The sequence below is a fragment of the Apteryx mantelli genome, chromosome 4 (assembly GCF_036417845.1).
Source record: "Apteryx mantelli isolate bAptMan1 chromosome 4, bAptMan1.hap1, whole genome shotgun sequence".
NCBI classification, from domain to species: Eukaryota; Metazoa; Chordata; class Aves; order Apterygiformes; family Apterygidae; genus Apteryx; species Apteryx mantelli.
The window spans coordinates 83987933-84011543 of record NC_089981.1 but is presented as its reverse complement, the minus strand read 5'-3'; the positions used below and the strand labels follow the sequence as shown (position 1 = coordinate 84011543).

At 42.6% G+C, this 23611-nt stretch overlaps 1 protein-coding gene across 1 annotated transcript in view; it reads right to left on the bottom strand.

Moving 5' to 3' along the window:
- Positions 1-8074: 8074 nt before the first annotated feature.
- RTN1 (reticulon 1) overlaps positions 8075-23611 on the bottom strand; it is a 57316-nt gene continuing 41779 nt past the window's right edge. The window contains exons 3-8 of the mRNA XM_013955660.2: positions 13299-13506; positions 12019-12157; positions 10951-11020; positions 10515-10561; positions 10354-10412; positions 8075-8882 (exon numbers count right to left, since the gene is read on the bottom strand). Of these exons, the coding sequence (XP_013811114.2) occupies positions 8840-8882; positions 10354-10412; positions 10515-10561; positions 10951-11020; positions 12019-12157; positions 13299-13506 (566 nt within the window). The 3' untranslated portion in view covers positions 8075-8839. The remainder of the gene's footprint in view (positions 8883-10353; positions 10413-10514; positions 10562-10950; positions 11021-12018; positions 12158-13298; positions 13507-23611) is intronic.

The following is a 23611-nucleotide window of genomic DNA, read 5'->3' as shown; positions in this document are numbered from 1 at the left end:
AGATGAGCATCTGGGATATCTTCCTACTGCTAAACAAACACAGACACTGTCTGATGGTTAATGCGCTAGTGCAATAACTGCTGGGAAAAAAATGTGTGTGGCTCCCTGCAATCATCTCTTGCAACATCACTTTTAGCACCAAAAGAGCCACATGGGGAATCACCATCTGCTTATTCCAACAACAAGGCAACTGGCATTGTATGAGAGCTGTTTCTTACCTTGAATGACTCTGATTCACAGCGCTTGTTCATAGCTCTTATGTGGGAGCCAGTGTTAATTTTCCTGACCATTAATAAATTTTAATTTCCAAACCAAAAGCATGGAATGTAATTGTTTTCCAAAATATTTAAAAACAGTCAATTGTACACTTACATTTCTGTATACAGTCTTAACTTTGACCCTATTTTTATCACTTGGTCGTGCTTCAGGATCTTTGTCTCTTTGTGCATTGTTTTTTAGCTCTCTATACGGAAGATTAAGTAATGGTTCACACTTTGTAAGAAATAATGATTAAAGGACCTTTAACTGGCCGTGAATTATAATCTCAATTAGCACTGATTTTTTCTAAAGGTAATGTTTGTAGTATGCTCAGCTAGAGACATGCATGAATGATGACAGATTACTTAAGGGACCTGTTAAATGCAGGTGATGAACAAAAAGAAAATTTTATAGTAGGTTTGCATTAACCCATGCATATCCAAGTGAAACAACATTTCTTATCACATAAAAAAGAACTAGAACACGCCCATCTCTTCCAAAATGAAACAATATGGAAATAGACACTCAAAGACAAGTATTGTAATTGCATTGCACAAGGCAGCTGTTATAAGTATATTGCAAGTATTGCATTGTAATGTGGTCTACAACATTGTCATTACGATTTCCAAGGCTCTAAGAATACTTCCACATCTAGCTGTAGCACACATATCAAAATTGGAGTGCACACACATTCATCAAGGTCACATATAAGTTTAAAACATTAATAGCAATCCATTATGCCTCCACTGACTTGCTGAACAAGTTAGAATATCAAACTATTGCACGATCCATGCCATAAGACTTGGGAGGTTACTCAAGAGTGAAGTCTTGGCCTTGCTGAGGCCAAATGCCTACTGACCAATACTCTAGTCTTCTTCCTATATTATACAAGATGATATCCAAAGTGGATATACTGTTTATTAGTCACAAATATTTTACAGCCATAGAGGGCCTAAGAGAAGATACTGAGCAGTGCTGAAGAATTATCTGAGGAGAAAGATAACAGAGCAAGACCCTGAGTATTATGTTTTTCTTTTTATTTCAAAAGATCTGTACTAATTTACACCAGCTGAAAAGCTACACAAGAAGATGGAAGGACAGAGTGAAAAGCAGAATGGAAGAAAGCATGTCTGAAGAGACAGGGGAAGGTGGGGTGTCAGTGCTACAGCTCACACCATTAAGAAAGGACTACCTCTGTTTTGAAAGTGTTTTGCTTTCTTAGTTACTTCTTCAGCTGGGTGTTTTACATATATGCTTTTCTGTTATTTGCTGACAGAGGTACTCCTGCATCTCCTGCCAGCTGCACAAAGCTGGGAGTGACTTTTTCCTCTAGAAACCTAGGGCTTTGAATGCAAATGAAGGAGAGGAGAAGGAAGAAGCAGGGTTGTCGGCCTCTGTGAGGGAAGGTGAAGCACATTGGGTTAGTGTAGAAGGGCAGCCAGGGAGCTGAATATGACTGACAGAGTCCAAGACGAGAAAGGATCTCTGAAAGCACAGAGGGAAGGCACCTCCGGGGTTGTTCAGTTCACACCATATCTGCTACAGCTCCCATATCATACAATCCTTTTCAGAAAGCTACTGAGCTCTATCTCAAAACTTATTCAAAACTTTTTGTCCCACTGCTCTGACCAGGTGGCCATTCTGCAATGTCACGGCTGTAATGCATAGGAACCACCTCCTAAGTGCTAAATCCAATATATTCATGGTAATGTTGTCCTGTGTCAGCACTAAGCTAGCTTAAACAGCTTTCAGCCTTCCTTGTGTTTACCTCCAGTGTACTTGTGACAAGCAATTATTTCCTTTCCTGGCCTTCATTTTGCTAGATTAATAAAGCCAGACTCTTCTAGACACATTTCATGTGATGGGCCCTACATTCCCCTGAATATCAAAAGCATTTCTCTGCACCAGCGAGGACCATCATCCTGTATTCAACCAGGACACTCAGGTTTTTCTCCTCAATACTTGTTTCTATTCAGTGACCTTCTAGCCAACAACAGAATTTTCTGTTATCAGTCAAGGACATATCCTTGCATTTGTGATGCAAAATATCATCCAATTTTTATTGCTCACAGGCTTCAAGCTTATCCTACTCTTTCCATATGGCATCCCAATTGTCCCCTGCTTTTCCACTACTTTACAACTTCATATCTTTAGCTAACTAGCATCTTCTGCATCTGGGGCATGTATTGTCATTTTATTAATGAGAAGATGAAATACGGCCAATGCTTGGGAAGCTTCACTACTGAACTTTCCTTTTAATACTGTCAATTACCATCTGCTTTTGAATCACCATTTTATCCATTTCACTCATAATGTTTCTTGTAACACCCTATCAAAGACTCCAGATATAATACCTTCTTTGATATCTTTTGGAAAACTTGGGTTATGATACCATAGTTTGACCCATGTAACAAAGTCCACAGAATTTCACTGAAGAGAAAGAGAGATTCACTCAAGTTTCTTGTGACTGGAGAGGTGTAGGAGTACCTTTGGCTAAGCGACAGCAGAAACAATGTTTTACTTTTAATTTGCGCTATTGGTATAGTATGTGAGTCATAGACTTGTGATTGCTGCTGGGAAAGTGGGCAGGATAAACCACTTGCAAATGAGAGAGATTCTTGGTTACAATCTAATGTCTGAAGAAAAATTTAAGCTTATATCTGAAAGTTCAAAAAGTGACACTAGTTGTATCAGTATGTTTATAGTCCTCAGTTTTCTTTTAAGCTGACATGTGAAAAGTTGAAGTGTCCTTTTTTGCTTGTTTGCTTTTCTTAGTTCATCACAGCTCAATATTTCAACTGGAAAAGGTTGTAAACTCTCTAGATTTAAAGGGGGGAGGTTTGCAGGCCTTTAAAGTTTCTGCCTAGAGGAGATAGAAAAGATGCCTCCTCAAATGAGTTCTTCTGAGAGAGTTACAGCCCCACCTCTTCCTAATTAAGTGCTGCAAATTTGCTGATAACTGACAAGTGAAGCTGATGTTCTGCTGGTAACCATTCAGTAATTACGTTTTTGCTGTGCTGGAGGCAATACTTTTTCACTCAGCATAACAGGCTAATAATTGTGTGCATGGTGCTTTCTCCAAGCAGCATCTGTGGAATTAGGAGGAATGAAATTAGGTCTCATGTCTAATTTGGCAAGTGAAGAATATTTTGTGTAAAGACATCTGCTATTCAAGCCACCCCACTATCTGGATGTTACTTGTCCCTTTTTTCATTTTTAGTCACGCCTATAAAACATTTTAGACATTTCTGGACTGGTCTGGGCTACTTTACATCACTTTGGCTAAATCAGAGATGGAAAACATAACCAATACCCTCTTTACAGCTCCCTCATAAAGGGAAATGTATGCAGAGGGGTCTTACTGTGAATGCCAATTAGCTTCACTGGACTGAATTATTCTGCAGCTTAAAAAGAGCCATAAGGAGGCATAAATTGCAACCTTGAGGGTAAATCACTTTGATATTCAGTGAACATGAGAAATGAGTCTGACTTGCAAGTTCAGGGGCAGACAGGAGCTAAAGGCAATGAAAGCATGTCAGGGACAGGGCTACTTTGTCCTATGGCTTTCTTAGATTAGACTCTTTCTGCAGTCCTTTCCCATCCCTTTATTTTCAGCAGCTCTTCAGCTGAGGCAGAGCAGGAAAGAAAGGGAAGAAGAGAGCATGGGCCATGCAGAGACGGGACACGTCCCAGTCAACTAGAGCTTGCCAGAGCACAAGTCTTTCCGCTATCCTGGCAGAGGGCAGAGTTCACCCACCCTCTCATGTGAAGAGACTGAGCAGCAAAAAAGCCTGGCAGAAATAACTAGAAACGTTCCCCCTCCTTTTTTCAGGCATGATGGCTATTGATTCTTTTCTCAGGGAACATCTCTCACCTGTATCCAAATATCATTTGTCCCACAGCAGCTGCACATGCCAGGCAATTTTACCAGGCTCTTTCATGCCAGCAGCCTCAGCTCCACTGACTCCCTGCTTCCCAGGAAGCTCGCAGGCAAGTTCACTGATGGAGCACTTTTTTCTGTGCTTGAGAAAAGAAAATATTAAGAAGAGCCAGGAGGAAATACAGAGCACTTGGTAGCTGCAAGTCACGCTGGGCAAACATGGGCTTGCCACATATTTCATTGGGATCATATGGCAAAGGAAAGGCTGGTAAACTTGGAGCGAGCCAGCTTGCAACCCACCAGGAGAGGGATGGGAGCCAGCTGCCATCTGAAGATGTGCAGGGAGATGGCAAAAGCTTCCTCATGGGGAGGAAGACAGTCTCTCTTTAACTGGATTAGCTGCTTGCAGAATAGTCTATCATTCTTATCTCCTCCAAATTCCAGGGCTTTCCTGACACGAATGTATTTTATGATCCTACTCTCACTAGATTAATATTAAAGAGCAGAAAAAGCATAAAAGAGATCGGTAACAGCTCAGAGGTAAGTACATATGCTGGTAGAAGCCTAGAATATTGCTAAGGCACTAAGAAGCAGGGAATCAAAACCAAAGACATTACAGACTATTCACATTTCATGTCAAACAACCCATGGAGCATTCATTTCAAGATACTTAGCCAAGATATTCAAGTGACATAAAGCACTGACAGAGCTCTTCTGTAACTAACAAACCTCTCTGTAGTAAGCAGCAGTTGAGGAGCAGGCTTATAATGCTTATGGAAGGCACAGGTGAAAAGATGCAGAACATATTTTAAAGCCATAAAGCCTAAGAAAATCCATACCCTGTAAGTATAGATGTTCTGATGATATCTTCTATCAATATCATTCTCCCCACAGCACTCCACTCCTGATTTCAAATCTCTGAAACAGCAATACTGTATTGAGCAAGTCTAAACACAGCTCTTGTCCTTACATTGGCCAGCCACGTAAAGGCTTGGCCCAGGCCTATCCCTTGCATCTAGACAAGCCTCACACCTGAGACATCCACCTTTAAAATCTCTGAGCTGCCTCTTCATATAGGGGGTATCAGCAGAAGTAACTCAACCTGCCCAGAGACAGAGTGAGGGAGACACTGCTTGGGTAAGGCACTTAGCACACACCTAACTGCAACCACCTGAACAGCCTCATTTCAATAGAGGGGTCTTCAAAAGATCCATGCGCTTCCACTTCTTATTAAAGCAGCCTTTGAACTCAGGGGACAACCTGTTTCCTGGAGCACTAGTGACATGGTGTGATATCCAGGTTCCCTCAGTGAGGAACATTTTGAAGCATTTTTGAGAGGACTGCAAATATTTTATGGTGTTTGATCATCCCCATGCCACACACAGACACACACATTTTGCCCAGGCAGTCTGAGCTGCTTCTCAGGTTTTCTCTGCCTAGAAACCCTGGCAAGTGTGCAGCTTTTGCCAGTCAAGCTTGTCCATGGCTGCTCTTCACTTTGAATGCAAATGAAGATCAAACAAAAGGGCCTTGCAGCCTGCGTACCTCAGTGCACAGCTCAGCTCCAGAATTTGAGTCATTGTGCTAAGTATCTTCAGCCATATAAAGGTATTCATTCAAAAAAAAAATTAATAAATGTAGCTCAGTGTCATTGTTTTTCCTACCAGATTATTCTTCTACTTGTCTGAAAACCAAAAAAAAGGCATAAGCGTAACCCCTTCCTGCAATGCTGCTCTATGAATGAGACCTGCTGGGGAGCACCAAGGGTGTCGCAGACTTTCCCTGCCTGTGTGCACAGGCGATCTGTGGTTGTGAGCTGTATGGCAGCACCAGGCCATTAGTTAGCAGAGATTTGTAAACAAGGCTTACAGAAGTCACTGGCATGAAGGCTTTTTTCAAGCTCCCCTGGTCAAAGGTGGCATGGAAAGTCCTGCTGGGATCCCAGGAAGGTGACAGTGCTCATCACAGGCAGTGCTGGCAAACAGCACAAGTGATCCAAGCCCTGGCTGAGGTCCTCTGCTTCTCCTGCATCTCAGCAGGACCACCCAGCTGGTTCCACCCAGCACATTGACCCATGCCAGCTGCTCAGCAGGACTTGCCCATTTGCCAGCTATTACTGTCAAATATATGCAAAGGCCCAGTGGCTGCAAGGAAGCTTGGGTGCTGGTTTGGAAAGGCAGTGTGAGGAATGAGAAGCAGGGAAGTAAAGACATATGTTGGAGAGGTGGGTTTGTGGGCTGCAGTCAGGGTGAGGGGAGCCTGGAGTTGAAGGCTCTGGATTTTGGAGAGGATAAAGCTGGAGAACACAGGGAGAATGGGAGTGTCTCTCTTGGTTTAGCCTCTTTAGAATATTCAGATTCTGCCAGGAGATTTTGTTTTATTTTGTTTTATTTCAGAATATTTAGGAGATGAAGCCTTTAAATCCTGCTTAAGGTTCAGCATTGTTGGAGGCTTGTATAACTGCATAGATGGAACTGGGGGGAAATATATTTATGAGATAGTGGGATGGGACATTAAATGTACTTATTTTCCAAATTAAGCTGTTGGGCCCACCAGCTAATCTTGTAAGTAATAAGAGTGTTGAAGGCCAATCTTTATTCTCCAGGACGCTCGTATGGTCTACACAGGAGATACGGGAGATAGACTAGCCATTTGAATGCACTAGTAGAAAAGTCCATAAGGCAGTTAAAACAGCAGATGGGTGGTGGTGTACTTTAACTCCTGGCTGCCAACTATACATGTTAAAACAAACATATTCAGTTTGATCAAAAGCAACACGTCACCTTGAAGCATTCAGTTGTCGATTGACAAAAGATGTTTGTATCTAGATGCAGGTGACATTTAAAAGACATTCTAGTATTTTTCAATGAGACCAAACAAGAATATTAAGAATATTTAAATATATATCTTAAATGAAAAAAAGGGTAACTGAGACTCATCACAAGGATTAACTAGCCCAAAGCCTTACCAGTGTCTCTACCTACTTCTCATACCATTTGTGTTGTACATTTGTACACAGGCAAACAAAACTGCAGCCTGATCTATGATAGATGGTCAGTATGTCCATATATAACTGTGATGAAGGTGAATTAAATGAATAAATATAAGGAAAAAAAATCAATTCAAAAATTTTAGATAAATGTTTAAGGATCTAGTTCTTTGTGGAAAAAATATTTGGCATAAAAATATCACTTTTGTGTTAGAAAAAGAGGAAAAACTAAAAGCAGTTTGGCTGAAAATGTTTTGATGTTCATAATTTTATACAAAAAAAAATCAAGATTTTCCACAGCAAATAGATATATTTCACAAATAGACAAATCATTTGTCAGATAACCAGTTCTTCGTTTTGAAGCAATTTAGATAGATGTTTGACTGTCATTTCTCTTAGTCTGATCATTCTCAAACCCCAAATGTTGACATTAAAACACCCTTGTGAATCACCTTTGAATGAAAGCAAATGTTTATTTTAGTTCCCAGCCTCTGGGTTCAGTATTGATCCCACAGCTTAAAACACATTTCAAAGAATGATTTGGATAACAGTAATGTGAACACAAGGAAACTGAAGTTCTTTGTGTTGTGCTGACCCCTCTCATGAGGGGTTACTTATGATTTGCACAACATGCAAATAGGGGAAGAGACAATTACTTCATGTTCCTGTAATACACTAAGAAACACCAACACAATAAACAAACTACAGCGCTAAGAACTTTCTTTTATTTCCATCTTTCCTCATCAAGATGTGCAATTGATAGACAAGCTATGTACTACGGAAAATCTTGTTGGACTGCACCATTTCGTAATGCAAGGTGTGCGTGGATCACAAGAGGAGAGAGAGAGAGAGAGAGAGAGAGAAACTAATCTTCCATGTTTCATTTTACACCTTGTCCAGTGTCCAGTTTGCAATGCTAAAAGAATCCCAGTGGCAACAAGAGGGAGAACTTTTTACATTTAGTAACATTTATTTCTGCATTCGGTATCAAGTACATAAGTGCAAATATTCAGAGTCCATAATTAAGTCCATTAGGAACTACAGAGAATGTAATACAAATTGTAATAAATTTAACAAGCTGGAACTTTCCAGTTACCATACATGTAAATTAGCCTGTCAATCCCTTACGACAAAAGTACTGGGTTTTGTTTTCATTTTTTTGAGTTATACAAAACTGATTACTATAAGTACTGATTACTGTTTATTTCATTTGTGCTGGAAAACACTAAAACATCAGTCTACAATTCTATATAGTTAATAAAGATGAATCCAACCAGCAACCCAGTGACGTAGAAGCAATTTTAACTATTGCATCAGTGCGCTAAGCAGGAAAGCCCCTAGCCACATGTAACATTAAAAGTTATAGAAGCGATGCCAATAGAAGAAGGAAAAACACTAAAAAAATAAAATAAAAGGGGTCAATATTATTTAGGCTCTCACCATCATGCACTTTATAAGCAACACAAAAAAACACATCTAGTACACTTTTCTCTTTACTATACTTTAGTGCTTGACACAAGTGATTGCAAATATTCTAAGTGCAGAAGCAGCAGGGGAAAAGCACTGCTTCCAAGTTTTATGTTTCTAAGATTATGGTGTTGAGGAAAAAAAAAAGAACAATAAATTTGCAGTAAGGTGTAAGAACAGAGATGTTTCACTCCAGATTCCCCCATTATTCACTACTGTAGTTGTTGATGTTCTTGATGTCTGCTTTACTCCGCCTTTCTCTTAGCACCTGGGATTTTAGCCTGAATCCTAGAAGCAAAGGGGAAAAAAAAAAAAAATTATATGGTCAGGCAGTTATTCCATTCCAGTGCATCCCCACATGCAGTCTTAGCCAGGGTAATCTTTGTTCCAGCTTGCTTTCAGTGTGTTTTGGCGAGAAGTGAACTAGAGTCTAATCTGAAAAAAGGGTGATACCCACTCCTACGCTACTTGTAAATGGCCTGGTTCTTGGCAGTTCCTGCAACCATGTGATATGCTCAGTGATTTCCTCCCTGCTTTGTTATCCTTCTGTGGCCTATTCTCTATCCAGGAATGACAGTTAAACACAGAATTTTCTGTACAGACTTTCAGTCCTGCCCAAGGCTACGGGTTCACAGAATCATAGAAATGTTGGCTGAAAATGATCCCTGGAGGTCTTCAGCCTAACCTCCTTCTTGAAGCAGGACTATCACCAACACTAGATCAGGTCAGCTGCGGCTTTGTCTTACTGTGTCTTGAAAACCTCCAAGGATGGAAGTTCTGGCACTTCCCTGGGCAGCCTGCTCCAGCACTGTACTAATCTCCTAGAGAAAAAGTTTCTCCTAATGTCCAAACTGAACCTCCTAAGCTGAACTTATGTTGTTGCTCCTTGTTATAACATCTGCCACTGCTGAGAAGAGTTTGGTTCCATCATCTTTCTAACTTCCCTTCAACAACTTGTAGGCTGCTGAAAGATCGCCCCTTAGCCTCCTCGTTGTCAGGCTAAACAAGCCCATTTTCCTCAGCATCACCTTGTGGGTTGCTTGCTCTCTGTTCCTCACCAACTTGCAGCCCTCCATTGGATACCTGTTGTTCGGTCAACTTTTGCAAAGCCGTGAATACAAATTGCTGAGGTGTACGGACCTACCTTTCAGTCCAGCCATCCCGCTTCAGCAATTCTCAAGTGTTGTGAATTATACTTAGATGTCACTATGCCCTTGTGAATCCCACAGAAGCTTTTGATACAGGCAGTACTTTAGGAACTGGAGCAGACTGCCTCAAAAATCTCATTCAGATGTTCTGTCCATTCCATGATGGTTTGACACCCTTGAGGTCATGGTGCTTATAGGTATTTGCTTTTTCTAATTCCCACTTTGCTTATTAACATTATTATTATTAACTCTACTGGGTAGAGTCCCTGAATATGAAAAGCCAGGCTTGTGGTGATCAGTGATGAAGGGAGTTAAGACCTTCTGTTTGGTCTGTGTGGTCAGGTAAAAGTATGGACATCAGCCCCTGATAGGACTGCTCTGTCCACAGGTCCCCCAAAGGGGAGGAGAGGGGAGAGAAGGATGCAGAGCCACAGCTCAGCCTCAGTCTACACTCATCTGAGAAGGACTGCGTCCCTCCAGAGACCTGCCCTCATGCAGGGGAAGACGTCATTCACAGGGCAGATTGTCTCCAGGACCACCCAGCTCTTAGCCACCCCCAATGCACAGGAATCTCACAGCAAGATTTTTGGTCAAGTCGCTGCTGAACTCACTTTGCCACAACAGTGTTTATGTGGGTCCGCACAAGTCCCAAGTATTGATCAATCTGTGCCTGCAAAGAACACAAGGAGAGAAAGTCAATTGGGAGTCAACAAGGCAGAACCACCCAAGCACCCAGCTGACACATCTCTCATCACCCTGCTGCTGGACTTACCTGGTACTTGTCATATACAACAGGTAGAGTAAACATAGACACCACAGCTGAGGAGAAAAAGAGCACACTGTTATATTCCTGCTCATCAGATTCCTCCAGAGATGAAACCTACTTCGAATAGTGACAAACACATGTCATGCCACTTGGTCAGCTGATCCACCAGGGATCTTTGTATTAAAAACGAACGTTGCTCAGGCCTCCCAAATATGGAATTTCCCATTCCTCTGGACCTAGTAGCTGCAACCCCATAAAAAACAAATTGGTTCTAGCAGGATGGACAATGGAATGGGAGTAATGAATACTAACTGCAAAGAGAAATAAATGTTAATGGTTTAGCTGTGAGGAAGGCACACTAAGTATTGGCTGTTTTGTCTGAGTAGAAATTGCCAGGGAGTTAAAGTTAAAAATAGATTTTAAAATAAATGATGATTTTTACCCATTATCAGAAGAGTCAGGCCATTGAAGAGGGCTCCCACGTAAGTCAGCAGCCACATTAGTACTGCAAACTAAATTAAAGATGGATCATTATATCACTTCCATTGTCAGCATAAGAAGAAAGGAGTTCACTTAACTAGCTAATGTAATGGCACCTTTTTAAAGTGTAAGGGGACTTGTTAAATAAGGTACATTAGGAACTAAGGACTTCTACCTTCAGGTGACTGTAATGCTTTAAAAATCAATGCAGAAAAGGAAAATTGAATATTCTGCAAGCTTTTCAGGGATATGAAAAGCAAAAAGTAATCACTGGTACTTTTTTCTGGGAGTATAACCCCATTTACTCTTCTGCAGTTTACTGCTTCTCATCTTCCTTGCTGAGCTTTCATGTATATCCATGGCTCAATTGCATATATTTAGGAATCTGCATTGAGCATGGAATAGGCAGATTTCAGCATCCAATTTTGATGAAGGTAGGGGTCACCAGGTCACCCCACACTGCTAATCACACCCACTGTGATAATCCCAGAGACTAATAATTCCTTAGGGCTGGGAGATGGATACATTTTCAAAATACCTTTAGTAATTTAGGAACCTGAGCCATGTGGGCTCTCTTAATGATCTTTGCACTGAAGAACATCTACTTTGGTGCAAGGCTGAAAATAAATAACCATCACAGAAGGAAGGGAAAGAGGACATTCCTCCATACCAGCAAATGCCACCATTAAAAGGAGTCCAGATTAACAGAGGGAGGAAGGTCAACACACCATTTTGTGGCAAGGCCATAGAGAGCATAACTCAGAGGTGCTTCAAGAATTTCAGTGGAGCTAAGCTAGTCCTGAAACTTTCAAAACTCCTGCATTACAGATCACTAAATTCAAGTGCAGATTGCCAAACCTCTAATGTATGGAGAGCAAATAGCTTAAAAATCAAAAAAGAGAGCAGCTTTTATACTTTGTAGCTGCTCACAGCTAGATTTTACAAGGATACTGTCAACAAGAGAACCAGTACTTTGAAATCTAAATTAGCTCCTCTAGAGAGGGGTTAAAAGTGTCTAAAGCAATCCTACTTTTAAGGAATCCACGAGGTCCTGAACGAGAAAGAGTCTCCTCAGCTCTTTGACTGTGCTGTTGACGTATAGCTGGAGGCAGTCTGTGTATTTCTGAATCTGGTCCTGTGAAAGATTCATTTCCATCTCCAAGTAGGCTCTGCCAAAAACACAGGTTCAGTTTCAAACGCAGGCAGGTTCACCTGCTGTTCATGCTTGTGCCTTTCTCCCTGTCACTCCCTCCTCCCCAGATCTCATTTCTTCACAGCTGGAGCAATATGTTCCTCCAAGTGCAGGCACAGAGCCACCAGCACATACTATCTCCACCTTGCACCGACCCATCTTCCTGGGCGATCATGGGCTAAGCTGGGCCAGTTTGCCTCGTCCCCATGCAGACTCCCATCTTGTTGAGCTCTCTCTCTTTACTCCACATAAAAGGGGGTGAAATCCTAACCAGGATATTTTCCCCACAAACTTCTGTGCAACACTGCTGTGACAGAAGGGGACATCCCCTCCAGCTGGCAACCTCTGGAGGAACTAATGTTGTTTTCTGGCCCCATGTCGCCTCCAGCAGTGATGCTGGCCTAAGGCCTTCTAGCCCCACTTCTTGCTTCTCCATCTCTCTGCGCACCCTGCACTGCCTTCTGGGCAACATGCCCATGTTGTGAGTCGGATCACAGAACTGACCCACGTTGAGAAGAAAGAACAGCAACCCAACAGGACCTTTTTTCAGGACTGTGTGTGTAAACCAGAGCAGTTCCCTGACCTGGTTCACAGACTCATTGGCACAGCAGAGGAGAAAGGATCGCTGCTCTCCTGGAGCAAACAGCCAGGACCCTGCAGGGAATGGGGAGAGCTACCATCACCCAAGATGATGTATTGTCACATCACAGCCTAGCAGTGCTGGAGAAAAGATATAAGTAAGTTCCCTCTGTGCCCAGTGGAGTGTGCCCAGAAACAATATTCCTCCTACTTGCAGAGATACTGTATTGTCATTAGCTCTAATGAAACTCCTTTCTTCTATTTGCTCATAATTTTCTGGATCTTTTGACTTTCACACAAAAATTTCTTATGTATTAAAGGATGATTGCTTTTGTGTTTTTTTTCCCCAGAATCTGAACCAATGTGATCTTAGGGCTCTTGAGACACTGGACAATAGGAAAAAAAATTATTTTCCTTGTTTTGAGCAAAAACTGAATTGTATCTGGTATAAAAACAGCAGCAAGAGAAACCTGAATTGTCACTAAGAATTAATCCTTTGCAAGAGAAACAGTGCCTGGCCATGTCTGCAAAGCACTCACTTGAAAGGATGGCCCTCATCCGTCTTCTGCACAGCCTGTAGGACCGATTTGTAGATTCTGAAGCTGATGGTGGCCGAGAGACCGGCGAGGGCCAGGTAGGCCACGACGCTGACGACGCTGAACTGGGTCAGGGAGAAGAGCAGCAGCAGGAGGCTCCCAAACACTATCCCTGTCTGCTTGATGTCACGCCAGTACAACAGATCGATAGCTGGGGAGAGAAGACCGAGATGTTAAACATGGGAGCAGGATCAGTGTTGAGGCTGGCCTCTGTGGCCACTGAGATGCACAGGGTCCTCTGGAGGAAAGCAAGGGGAGGAGTAATGCTACCTCTCATACCAGCCGAAAGAGGATTTTACTTTGCCAAGAATGAAGTGACTTCAGAGATACACTAAGAAGACCAAGATTGATGACCTGCGTGAAATCCTTGCATTTCATGCGTATTATGTCTCATCAGCTCCCTCTACACTGTTTGAGAAGATGGATGAATATCCCCGAGACGCAGCATGGTGGGTTTCCTGCAGCAGCAAGGCAACCGCACACTGGGCTTTGTTTTGTTCTTAGGGTTTCATGGAAGTTTTCACCCTAACTTGCATTTATTTACTCTCCAAATAGGAAAAGTTTCTGCTTTACATTAAAATTTTGGATTTATTTTTGTCACGAATCCAAATTTCCAAATATTTTCCAGTTCTGGATCAAAATATTTTCAAGTTTTGGTTGTTGATAACTGAGAAAGTTTGGAGTTAGGCACAATAAGCCCGTATCCCACTATAAGTTTTGACAATATAATTTTGTTATTTTTGAAGTTCTGAGAGAGAAAAAAACACCTGCTTTTTTTACTGCTTAATGGTTATGTAGGTAGGAAATCATTTTACAGATGTGACCTTAAGATGCAAAAGAATCCCTTTTGCTAACTCTCACATTGAAATTTGAACATTTCAGAAATATTTAAAAATCTTTCTGCATCTTAGATAACTTTCCCTGTGTAGATACATGAGAGATGTTAATTAAAACAAGGCAAATTTGGAAAAGCATTTTCAGCAAATATGTTTTTACATTTGTAAACAAGTTCATTTTGACAGTACTTTTCACCCAGTCAGTATACTTTGTCCTGACTACTCTAGCACACAATCTTACTGATAGGAGAAATCACCATAAAAGCAAAATTTTAAGAAATGATTGCTGAATATCCAGTCCACAAAGGTGAATTTAGTTTACTTACATCCGTAACCTATTTCTAAGAGGACTCTTCCTCCAGCCAGGAACCACACTTATGACAATCTAAACAAAACAGCTCTAATTTCACACTGTTCACTGAACAAGTCTCCATGAACAGCTTGAACACAACACCAGCCAAACATTTTTCATAGATGCAGCTTGTCAAATCATTCTGAACAAAGAGCAATTCAGGAAAACTGCAATCTGTCCAAAGAAAATTCACAAATACAAAAACAAACAAAATTAATCTGTCATAGTAGCTCTTATCAGCTAATCTCCCAAGAAGTGTGAGTCACCACTGCATGTTTATCTTGAGTCAATGAGCTATTACTCATTACTATCACACATATTAGCATTACTTTTCAAAGTGGCGCACTTGAGTGCAAAAAATGCTATTGTATTACTGAGTTCTAGTCCCTTTGTGCAACATTCACATCCTATTATATCCTCCATCAATATACAAGATATAATCACTCTTTCATATTTCTAAGTGTAAGCATTCAGCACTGGATCAGGAGCACACATGAACAGATGCATGGACCACATCCAAGTCACGGGACAAGGGAGCTCAGTGGCACGTGCTGGGGTCCCGGGTGGTGACTATGCAAATCAGAAAGCAGGACAGAGTGTGTTTCTAGCTATATGCCCAGGTTTCCTTCCTGCAGAAACCAAAGGGCATGGATTGAGGAATGCTCCAAAATGCCATTAGGACATAGCCAGAGTATGACCCTGCATTGGGGAAGTTAGCAGGCAGCCAGTGTTCAACAGATTGCTTGTAGTGTTGCAGGGTTGGAGTGTGGGATTCACAAACTGTCTGTACAAAGTGGCATCCAGAGCACAAGTGAATGGTTTTTACCATTTGCCATACTCTTTTCTTCAGTGAATGCACTGAAAATTTTGCAACCTATGTGCTTTCACCAGGGTGCATTTGAACAAGTGATATTATTCAAAGCCTGATCATTTTTTATACTTAAAAATTCCTTTATCTGAGGACACTACTGGAAATTGAGGCAAATCTCACTTCTTGGAGATACTTATATTTCATGTCTCACAATACATTCACAATAAATGAAATGAGCACAGATGAGCTAGCTCAGGATGCTCCACATGGAACGTATCTGCTGATGAAACAAAAAGGCCATGCGTCAAGGGAAAACATTAGGATGTAGGCAGTAGAGAGACAAACAGATGAGATCTGAGTCAAAAATAAGAAAGCCCATTTCAGTGGAGTTCCCTGAGTTTATAGCAACTGAAGACCCAAAATGAGTAAATAAGTCCTCTCTCTTTCTTTCTAGGATCTTCTGCCTCATATTTCCACAGGCTGGAAATGGGCTGTATTCTCACACAGATTTGCTAGAGTGCATTTTCTCTTTCTCCTCAATGAGAAGGATGCTGAGTGACTCAACACAGACCTTGTCTGGGTACGTGTATATTCTGAAAGCTGCGCCTTTCTGCCATGAAATTACTGGAATACTTACTAAGCCATATCAGTTAAAGAAAGACTTGCCACAACTCAGAGCAAGATGGACAGAGGCCAGATGACACAGTTCTAGGGATATGCGTACGCGTGACAGAGGAGATGAAAAGACAGCTGGCTCCCTTTGCCAGCCAAGTAAGACCGAGGTGAGAGGTATCCTGTGGCTTTGAGACCTGACGCAAACATTCCCATGTTCACGGAAAAATTATGTGCCAACTGCTACTTGGAAAATCTCACCACAGACAACACAGAGGAGGCAGATAGGGGCTTAAAGATTTTTATGCATGTGTCCTGGTGCCCAGGTCCAACCTAGGGACACAAACTGCCCACCCACGGGCTGCAGTGGGTCTGTTAGGATATTCGGGGGCAGGAACCAAGTCCGCCTCCTCCTTTGCAGGCATGCAGAGCTGCCGTAGGGCTGGGGAGTCCAGCAGTGCCAGCAGGATTTGCTGCTCCTGCAACCATTCCTCCTCTGCCTTAGGGACAAGGTGGTGAGCCAAACCACCTTGCAAGAGGCAGTGCAGAAGGGAGGTGAACCTGATGGCTCTTTGCACAGAGAAGGGGAGAGGGTAAAGGAAGCAAACTGGGATGAAAGCTGAGTGCCTCAATGCAAGCCCTCCTGCCCCTGCTGCATCTCCCTGACCAGGAGCCCGGAGCTAGAAAAAGGTGGAGTATGGTGGGGTCTAGCTACAGTCCACAGGCTGCACTGAATCAAGCATTTTTTGCGTCAACAGGCCTCAGAGATTTGAGCTGTATCATTTCCCCTGGAACTTAAACACTGCTTAAAACACCTGTCTGTCAGAGATACGCTTGTTCCTTCAGCTACATTTTCAGTCACTCCAAAGGCTTTTTACTTTATGTTTGTCCTCTGTTTCCTTAAATAAACAAAATCTCCCTTTAAGGTGAGCAGAGGGTATGGTGTGATCTCCTCTGGGGCCAGCCTTGAACATCCAAAGACTGCCCAGCAGCAAGTCTGAGTGGGGCTCAGGGCCACGGGCCCACCTCTACACAGTCTCCATCCTGCCTGTCTCCCGCCCAGTGTCACCCACCGGGCCTCAGAGCTCGGTGGAAAGAGCATGAAGAGCAGGGACCTGGAGCGCTGCCTGGTCCTGGACACCCTGTCTGACAGCACAAACCCAGCTCTAACCGCAGGGAGAAGCCGTTCCCCATGGCTACGACTCCAGTGTGGGAGGGCAAGGGGAAGCAGGAAGGGGTATGAATGCACCAGCCAGCTCCAGGACTGCTTGCACCAAGCCACGCTGCAGTGGAGACCTCAGATAACCTCATTAACACAGCTGAGAATTACAGGGGTCCCATGGGCAGCAACCTGGCCACAGATGCAGTAGGCAGCCCTGGCTGGGATCCTTTGCCTTCTTCCTCGGGCTACCATCTCCTCCTCCAACTGCTTATACCAGAGCGAAGTACCTGCCACACCAGCACTTGGTATTATACATAGATAGCAGGGGCAGAGCAATGAAGAATTTTGTTCCTCATTAGGCGAACCAAGTAGCAGCTTCATCAACCCCCTCCACACCCCCTTTTTTATCCTGAAGGGAAACAAAAATGAAAGATGAGGCTATCAGCCATGTTCACATGGCTGTTTTGAGTTCAGTCGCATTCTGTACTCATATAATTCTGTGATTCTGTGATATAAAACTGATTTAGACAGCAAACAACTCCCTCAAACACTTGCTGGCCCAATGGGTTTACTGCCCTTCAACAGGCTACAAAATCCAGATGGTGGCTTGTGTCTTTGGTGAAGAATAGTTGCCTGTAAATGCCTATGCCCCCTCTTGCATCCACCACGGAGTCGGTCACCCAGGCTCTAACTGGCATCTCAGCACATGGGGACACATAATTGCAAGCATGGCAGGGCCTGGAGCTGTGTTGGAGCTGCACATCTTTGCACGCACCCTGCAGAGCCACTTGCCAACGCACGCTGGCCCCATACTGAGAAAGGCTTCGAGTTTGGCTCTAACGTGGGTACAAAGTCCCCTAGTTAAATTAGAGAGAAGGAGAGGGGATCCTTCCCAGCAAAAATTAACACCAGAGCAATTAGATTCTCTGGCCAGTCCTCAGCAAAAAATTCCCCCATAGAGAAAGTATAAAAGGTCCTGGTGTAGGTGAGGGTCCTGCAGCCCCGAGTGTGTTGCAGACGGGGTGTGTGTTGTGTGCATGTGTGTGTGTGTGTGCGTGCGTGACCGCCCAGCCCCAACTACAATGGCATGATTCTGAAAAACACACACTGAATATGCATGAAGCAAGAGGCTGGTGCCATGTGAGGCTATTGATATGTGATGTGCATGCAATTTGACAGCAGGTCAATCTGCCTGGCTAAGCAGGATATATTTTAAACAGACAAAACGCCAAGCTTTAGAGCACCTCAGGTTTGCAGCTAGGATTTGCAAGCAGGCTTTAGCATGACAGGCATTGAAAGCGGACTCAGTTTCACTGGGATTTGGGTACCTTACTTCTCTTTTGAAAATCCCAGCTCTAAAATCCTGACCATGTCCATTAACATGCACAAGTTGTTCAGCTGTAGCTTTCCATGATCTCCTTTTAACCTCCTGCAAGGAGGGTGTCAGAGTCTTTCCTTTGGTCGGTTTGCACTCATTCTAGTACAATGCACCAGAGCCCTGGTTTGTTTGTGAAGGTATAAAAGGACTCCAGTTTTGGCCAGAACAACCTCAGACTCAAAGCTGCTTGTATTTATTAAGGGGGACCTGCCAGCAATCACTAAGACAGCAATGCTGCAAACTGTAACTTTCTTTGAAGAGTTATTCTGGAGAAGCACATCTGATGAGCTATTTACTTGAAAGTATCACCTGTCCATATTTTTTTTTAACAAGACTGCATAACTTGTAAAATGTTGCTCAAGTAGCCTTGAATTTGAAAGAAAAAGCTTTGAAGGGTGTCAGTTACTGTCTCAGCTACAATTTATAGTGTCATCTCATCTCATTAAACTAATCTGCATTCTCCATTCTGTGCCAAGTCCTACATTAACGATCCACAAAGGTAAACTCTCCTTTATACCCGGTAATACAAGTGAGCATCCATTGATATGAGTAGCAGATAAATACCAGTGCTTGTGGTGCAAATTAAGAGTAATCACTGAAAAATAAATAATAGCAGCAGCATGCAATGTTTGTGTCAGCAAGGAACAGCTCTTGAGTACAGTGCCTGAAAGATCTTCTGGCTCATGTCATGCCTTTTGGCCGAAAATATTTCTGCTCCTGGATATTTGGCATCAGAAAAGCCAGAAGACAGACCTGGGAAGGGCAGTGCTGGATGCAAGGCGTGAAAGGCTTGAAACAGCCGAGGTGGATTAAGGAGTGATGCTCCTGAATGAATGGTTCTCAGGGCCCCTGTGGAAACCCAGGGGACTGGGCTCCAGCAGTTTAGGGGGTCCCCAGAAGCACCACAGTGTGGGTCAGCTGCAGCCCAAGTCTTCTGGGCTCTGTCTCACCCTGGAAGGAGATCCCAGAGGGAGAATAGGGAAACCGAACTGACTTGTAGCTAAAATGTCCTCCCACCTTCAGACTCCCGCATGATTATTCTTTGAAAAATACTGTTTTGAGAGAAGGAGGGGATCTTTCCATTCCCTGTCTGAAAGTGAGCATTTTAAGATGAAAATTAATGAAGATCAACTGTGCACAGACTGGACATCTTACTTCACATCTTCCATAGCTTCTCCCACCCTTCCCCTGAAGATCTCTGCTCTTTCTTCTCCTTCTGCCTTTGCAAGTTTTTCCTCTACTGCACAAAACTGTCTGAGAAATAAACATGCAGGAGGGAAGCATTTACCATGGGATTCAGAACAAAAACTGTGTGCAAAAACCTTGCACCCAGCTTTCAAATGTAGCCCATGAGCCTTGAGGATCAAATAAAAGGTTACACTCTGTTCAGCATACCGATAACAGCCTTGGACGTGATCAAACTGCCCTCCCCACAATGGAGGTCCCATTGGGACTCCCTAGGAGATAAAATCAATAGGTTTGTACAGCTTCATTCCCTATGTAATAGTATTGTTAATGAGAAATGAGAAAAGAGTGTCTATACATAGCCTTTAACATGATATGCAAACTCCATGATTCATTTCTCAGGCCTCCTGGCAGTGAAAAGCTCAGGAAATCTAATTTAATGAGGACAGTCTTGTTAGTTTATAGCATTTGTCACAACAAATGTTTGACAACAAATATTACTACTAGAGATGAGTCTTTGAATAGCAGTAAATACCATTCACACTCAAAGAAATTTCAGTTTAGGGTTTGAGGAAGCTCATGAAAGCCTCTAACTCTACTTCTTACTGAAGCTGGACACCTCAGTGCTACAGCAAAGCATATAATCAAACAGACCTAGATGTACCTCTTGGCTTTCTCATCATACATTAATAAAAAAGGTGGAAGTATACAATGAAAGCAACACATCTGCATAAATATATGTCTTTGTGAGGGTGGGGATATATACATACACACATGCATGTGTGTTATCAGGATCAGAGAAGAGAGATGAAAGCATGTTCCCCATGAAGTCAATGGTATTTCTCCCACCAATTTCAATGAATTCACCATTTTGCCTGTTGCATTATGAGGCCCAGGTACAGATCCTCCACATCTACCTGGGCAAAAGGACAAGGTAATGGGCTTGCCACATCATGCAGGGAGAGTAAAATGCAGTTTTACTGATGTGCAGGTATTGTATTGCCAGCGAATCCTTCCCGTAGGAAGCTTTCGCCCCAGGCTGCAGGACTAGGCTTTCTCTCTTCTCTCCAGTGGAGGATCCAATGTGGTGGTTGCTCCCTTGCCCTCAAGGGATCTGACTCAAATGTAATACAGACGGATACAACTTTTAATGAGCAGTCTGGTGCTTTCAGGAGACTGCTGCAATAAAGAGCAGAGCTGAGACATAATATCTGTACTATTTTATGAGAAATCCCTCCTTATCCTTCATCTCCAGCCTTGTGGAAGCTCTCCATCTTTCGTCCTCTTATGCACACACTGTCCATGAGCAACCTGTCCTTGGTCCAGCTTTATAACTTTACCATCCATCTGCCCCAAGACTCAACCCTTTGCTCCCCAAACCTTGGTGCAAGGTGACCCAGAGCAGGGATAGGACCAGGGACTTTGGGCAAGCCAGATGGCTTAAAATCTCTTTCAGAGCAACAGTTTTCGGTGCCTGGCTTAGTCTGTGATCTCAGTAACTCGTGTTACCAAGACAAAAGAAAGGCAAACTCTCACATCAATGAATATCACCCCTTATGCAGATGTTTCAGAGAGGCATGGTTTCACACAGGGTAATGCTGCAGCTCTGGACACCACACAGTATGCTGATACAAAGCACCTGGAGAAAGTCTTGATTTGGGATGCCCTCTAGATCATACCCTTCTCCTGTCTCCAAGATCCCCAAGATCCTTATTCCTATCAATGGTCCCCATATTGATCATTTAAAAAAATAAAAAAATAAATAAAAATAAAAGGATTGCCTTAGGTGAGGCACTAGAGCAGGCTTGGGTAGACAGAAGAAAGCACAACAGGGCTGACAATAAAAATCAGTCCTGCAGCTGCTCCACGCACAAGTCTATTGTGAGTTCGTTTTTTTGGGTTTTTTTTCCCCTCACATGAAAGGCTGCAAGACCAGAACTTAACAAATAAGCAGGAGAAAGCCTCCTCCACACCCCATTTGCTCATTAAACGTATCACTACCTGCCTTTGCCAGTTTCCATGAAGGGCATTATTGCTCTTCTCTGAACAGGGTGAAAAAGAAGGAGACCAAACAGAGTCCCCGAGCGCAGTCCCTGAATGCCCATGATGCTATGGAAATGTTAAGATCGTCCTGAGATGCTCCTGATCAAAATAACAGGCCCACACCCTTCCTAACTCTATCCAAACTTTTAAAAAAACTGGAGATTTTCAAAATTAATGGCTCAGACCCACCTTAGTTGTGAGAATTCAATATGACATGGGAAGAGCATCCCTTTCAGTGCTAAAGCAGTCCCACCAAACTCAGAATTAAACTTCCCAGGGACCTGACGAAAGCAAAAGGACCCCTCCAATGTTGCTTTCAGCTATTGGCCCATCATCATCCTCTTGCAAGAGTTTAAATTACTCATCAGGTAACATCTTAAAACAATCTCACTTTAGAGGAATTTTCTCCTTGTTCTGGCAATGAAAGAATATTGTCTATCTATTTGTAAAAGAAAAAAAAAAAGATTTACTTTCAGATACAACAGAGCAAGCATACAGAGCACATTTTGGCAGAGCTATTAAAATCTCACTGATTTTTTGATACCGCCTAGGCCAGGGTGTTTTTTGGGATGGTGACAGTCCAACAATGTAAGAGAGTTTGTCCCTAAATTTGAGCTCTTGATCTTGCACCCTATTGCCATCCATGGCAATGTGTTTGATTGAATCACTTGGCATTTTGAGAAACATCTCAGTGATAATAGGAAAGCATCATTTAGAGCCCTGGAGGTACTAAAGGACACCTGGAAATGTGTGCTCTGAATGATGAGTGTCTTTGCTTCTACTGTCTTTTATTAGTGCAGTCTAAGTTCTTGGCTCTAGTATTTATTTATTAAGTAAAAATCAATCATTCTAGAACAAAGAAAGGTTATTAATCTTACAGACATTTATAAAAAAATCATTTGAGTTACCTCCTAGTTTATGATTAATGTGACTAGAAATTATTAGAAAAAAACAGCAAATTTGAGCCCTGAATTTAGCCTGACATGGGACAATCCAAGGGAAATTTGACTTCATTTTCCCCATTGAGGGAGTCATCTGAAGACTGGTTTAAATTGGGTGTTTTGAAAGGCATCATCTTCCTCCTCCTTTTGGGACACTGCCTATGCAAATGGAAAGGTTTCAGCTCAGACATATCCATGTTGTTACTGCCGAAATCCAGCCCTTCGGGTGAGAGCTCCAGGAGGGGCTGTGCAGCAGCCCTGCATGAGGGCACCTATTGGCAACCATCGCTGCATCTTTCACTCTACGAATTTTGCTAATACACACAAACCTGCTCCATGCAAAGCTGTCTTGCTGAAGGCGATATTTCTAATGTAAGCTGCCAGTTTTGTCCAGGCTTGGGAGCAGGACAGGGCCATCCCTCCTTTTCTAGTAACACCATGATAATGGCAGTAGCATGAAGCTGAGACAGAAGAACGAATGTGTTGACATCAAAGTGCCATTCTAGCTGAAGTACTAATTCTCCATAAGTTTAAGTGTAGTTTTGTGGAAATGTTAGCTAAAACAGTTACATCAGATGATGACTTTTTTCCAAGATTTTAGGTCTACCAAAGTCCAACACAAGATCCAACTGCTGGGACAGAGAGGGAGAGCTCATTTGAAGCTAGACAATTTGATCCCAGCTCAATCCACATTATTTTCAGTACTGAAGGTACTGACTGACTGAAATCATACTTTCATGATAACAGCTATAATTAGATGGACTTATGAATTGTCAATAAGACTACACATTAGTAGCACACATCCATATTTTTGCCATTGAACATCTCCATCCATCTTAAAGTGGGGAACACTTCCATGAGGGAATCATTGCTATAGTTTCTCAGCACCCTTTAGAAACCAGTTGATACATTAATCAAGCTAGAAAGCTGGATCTC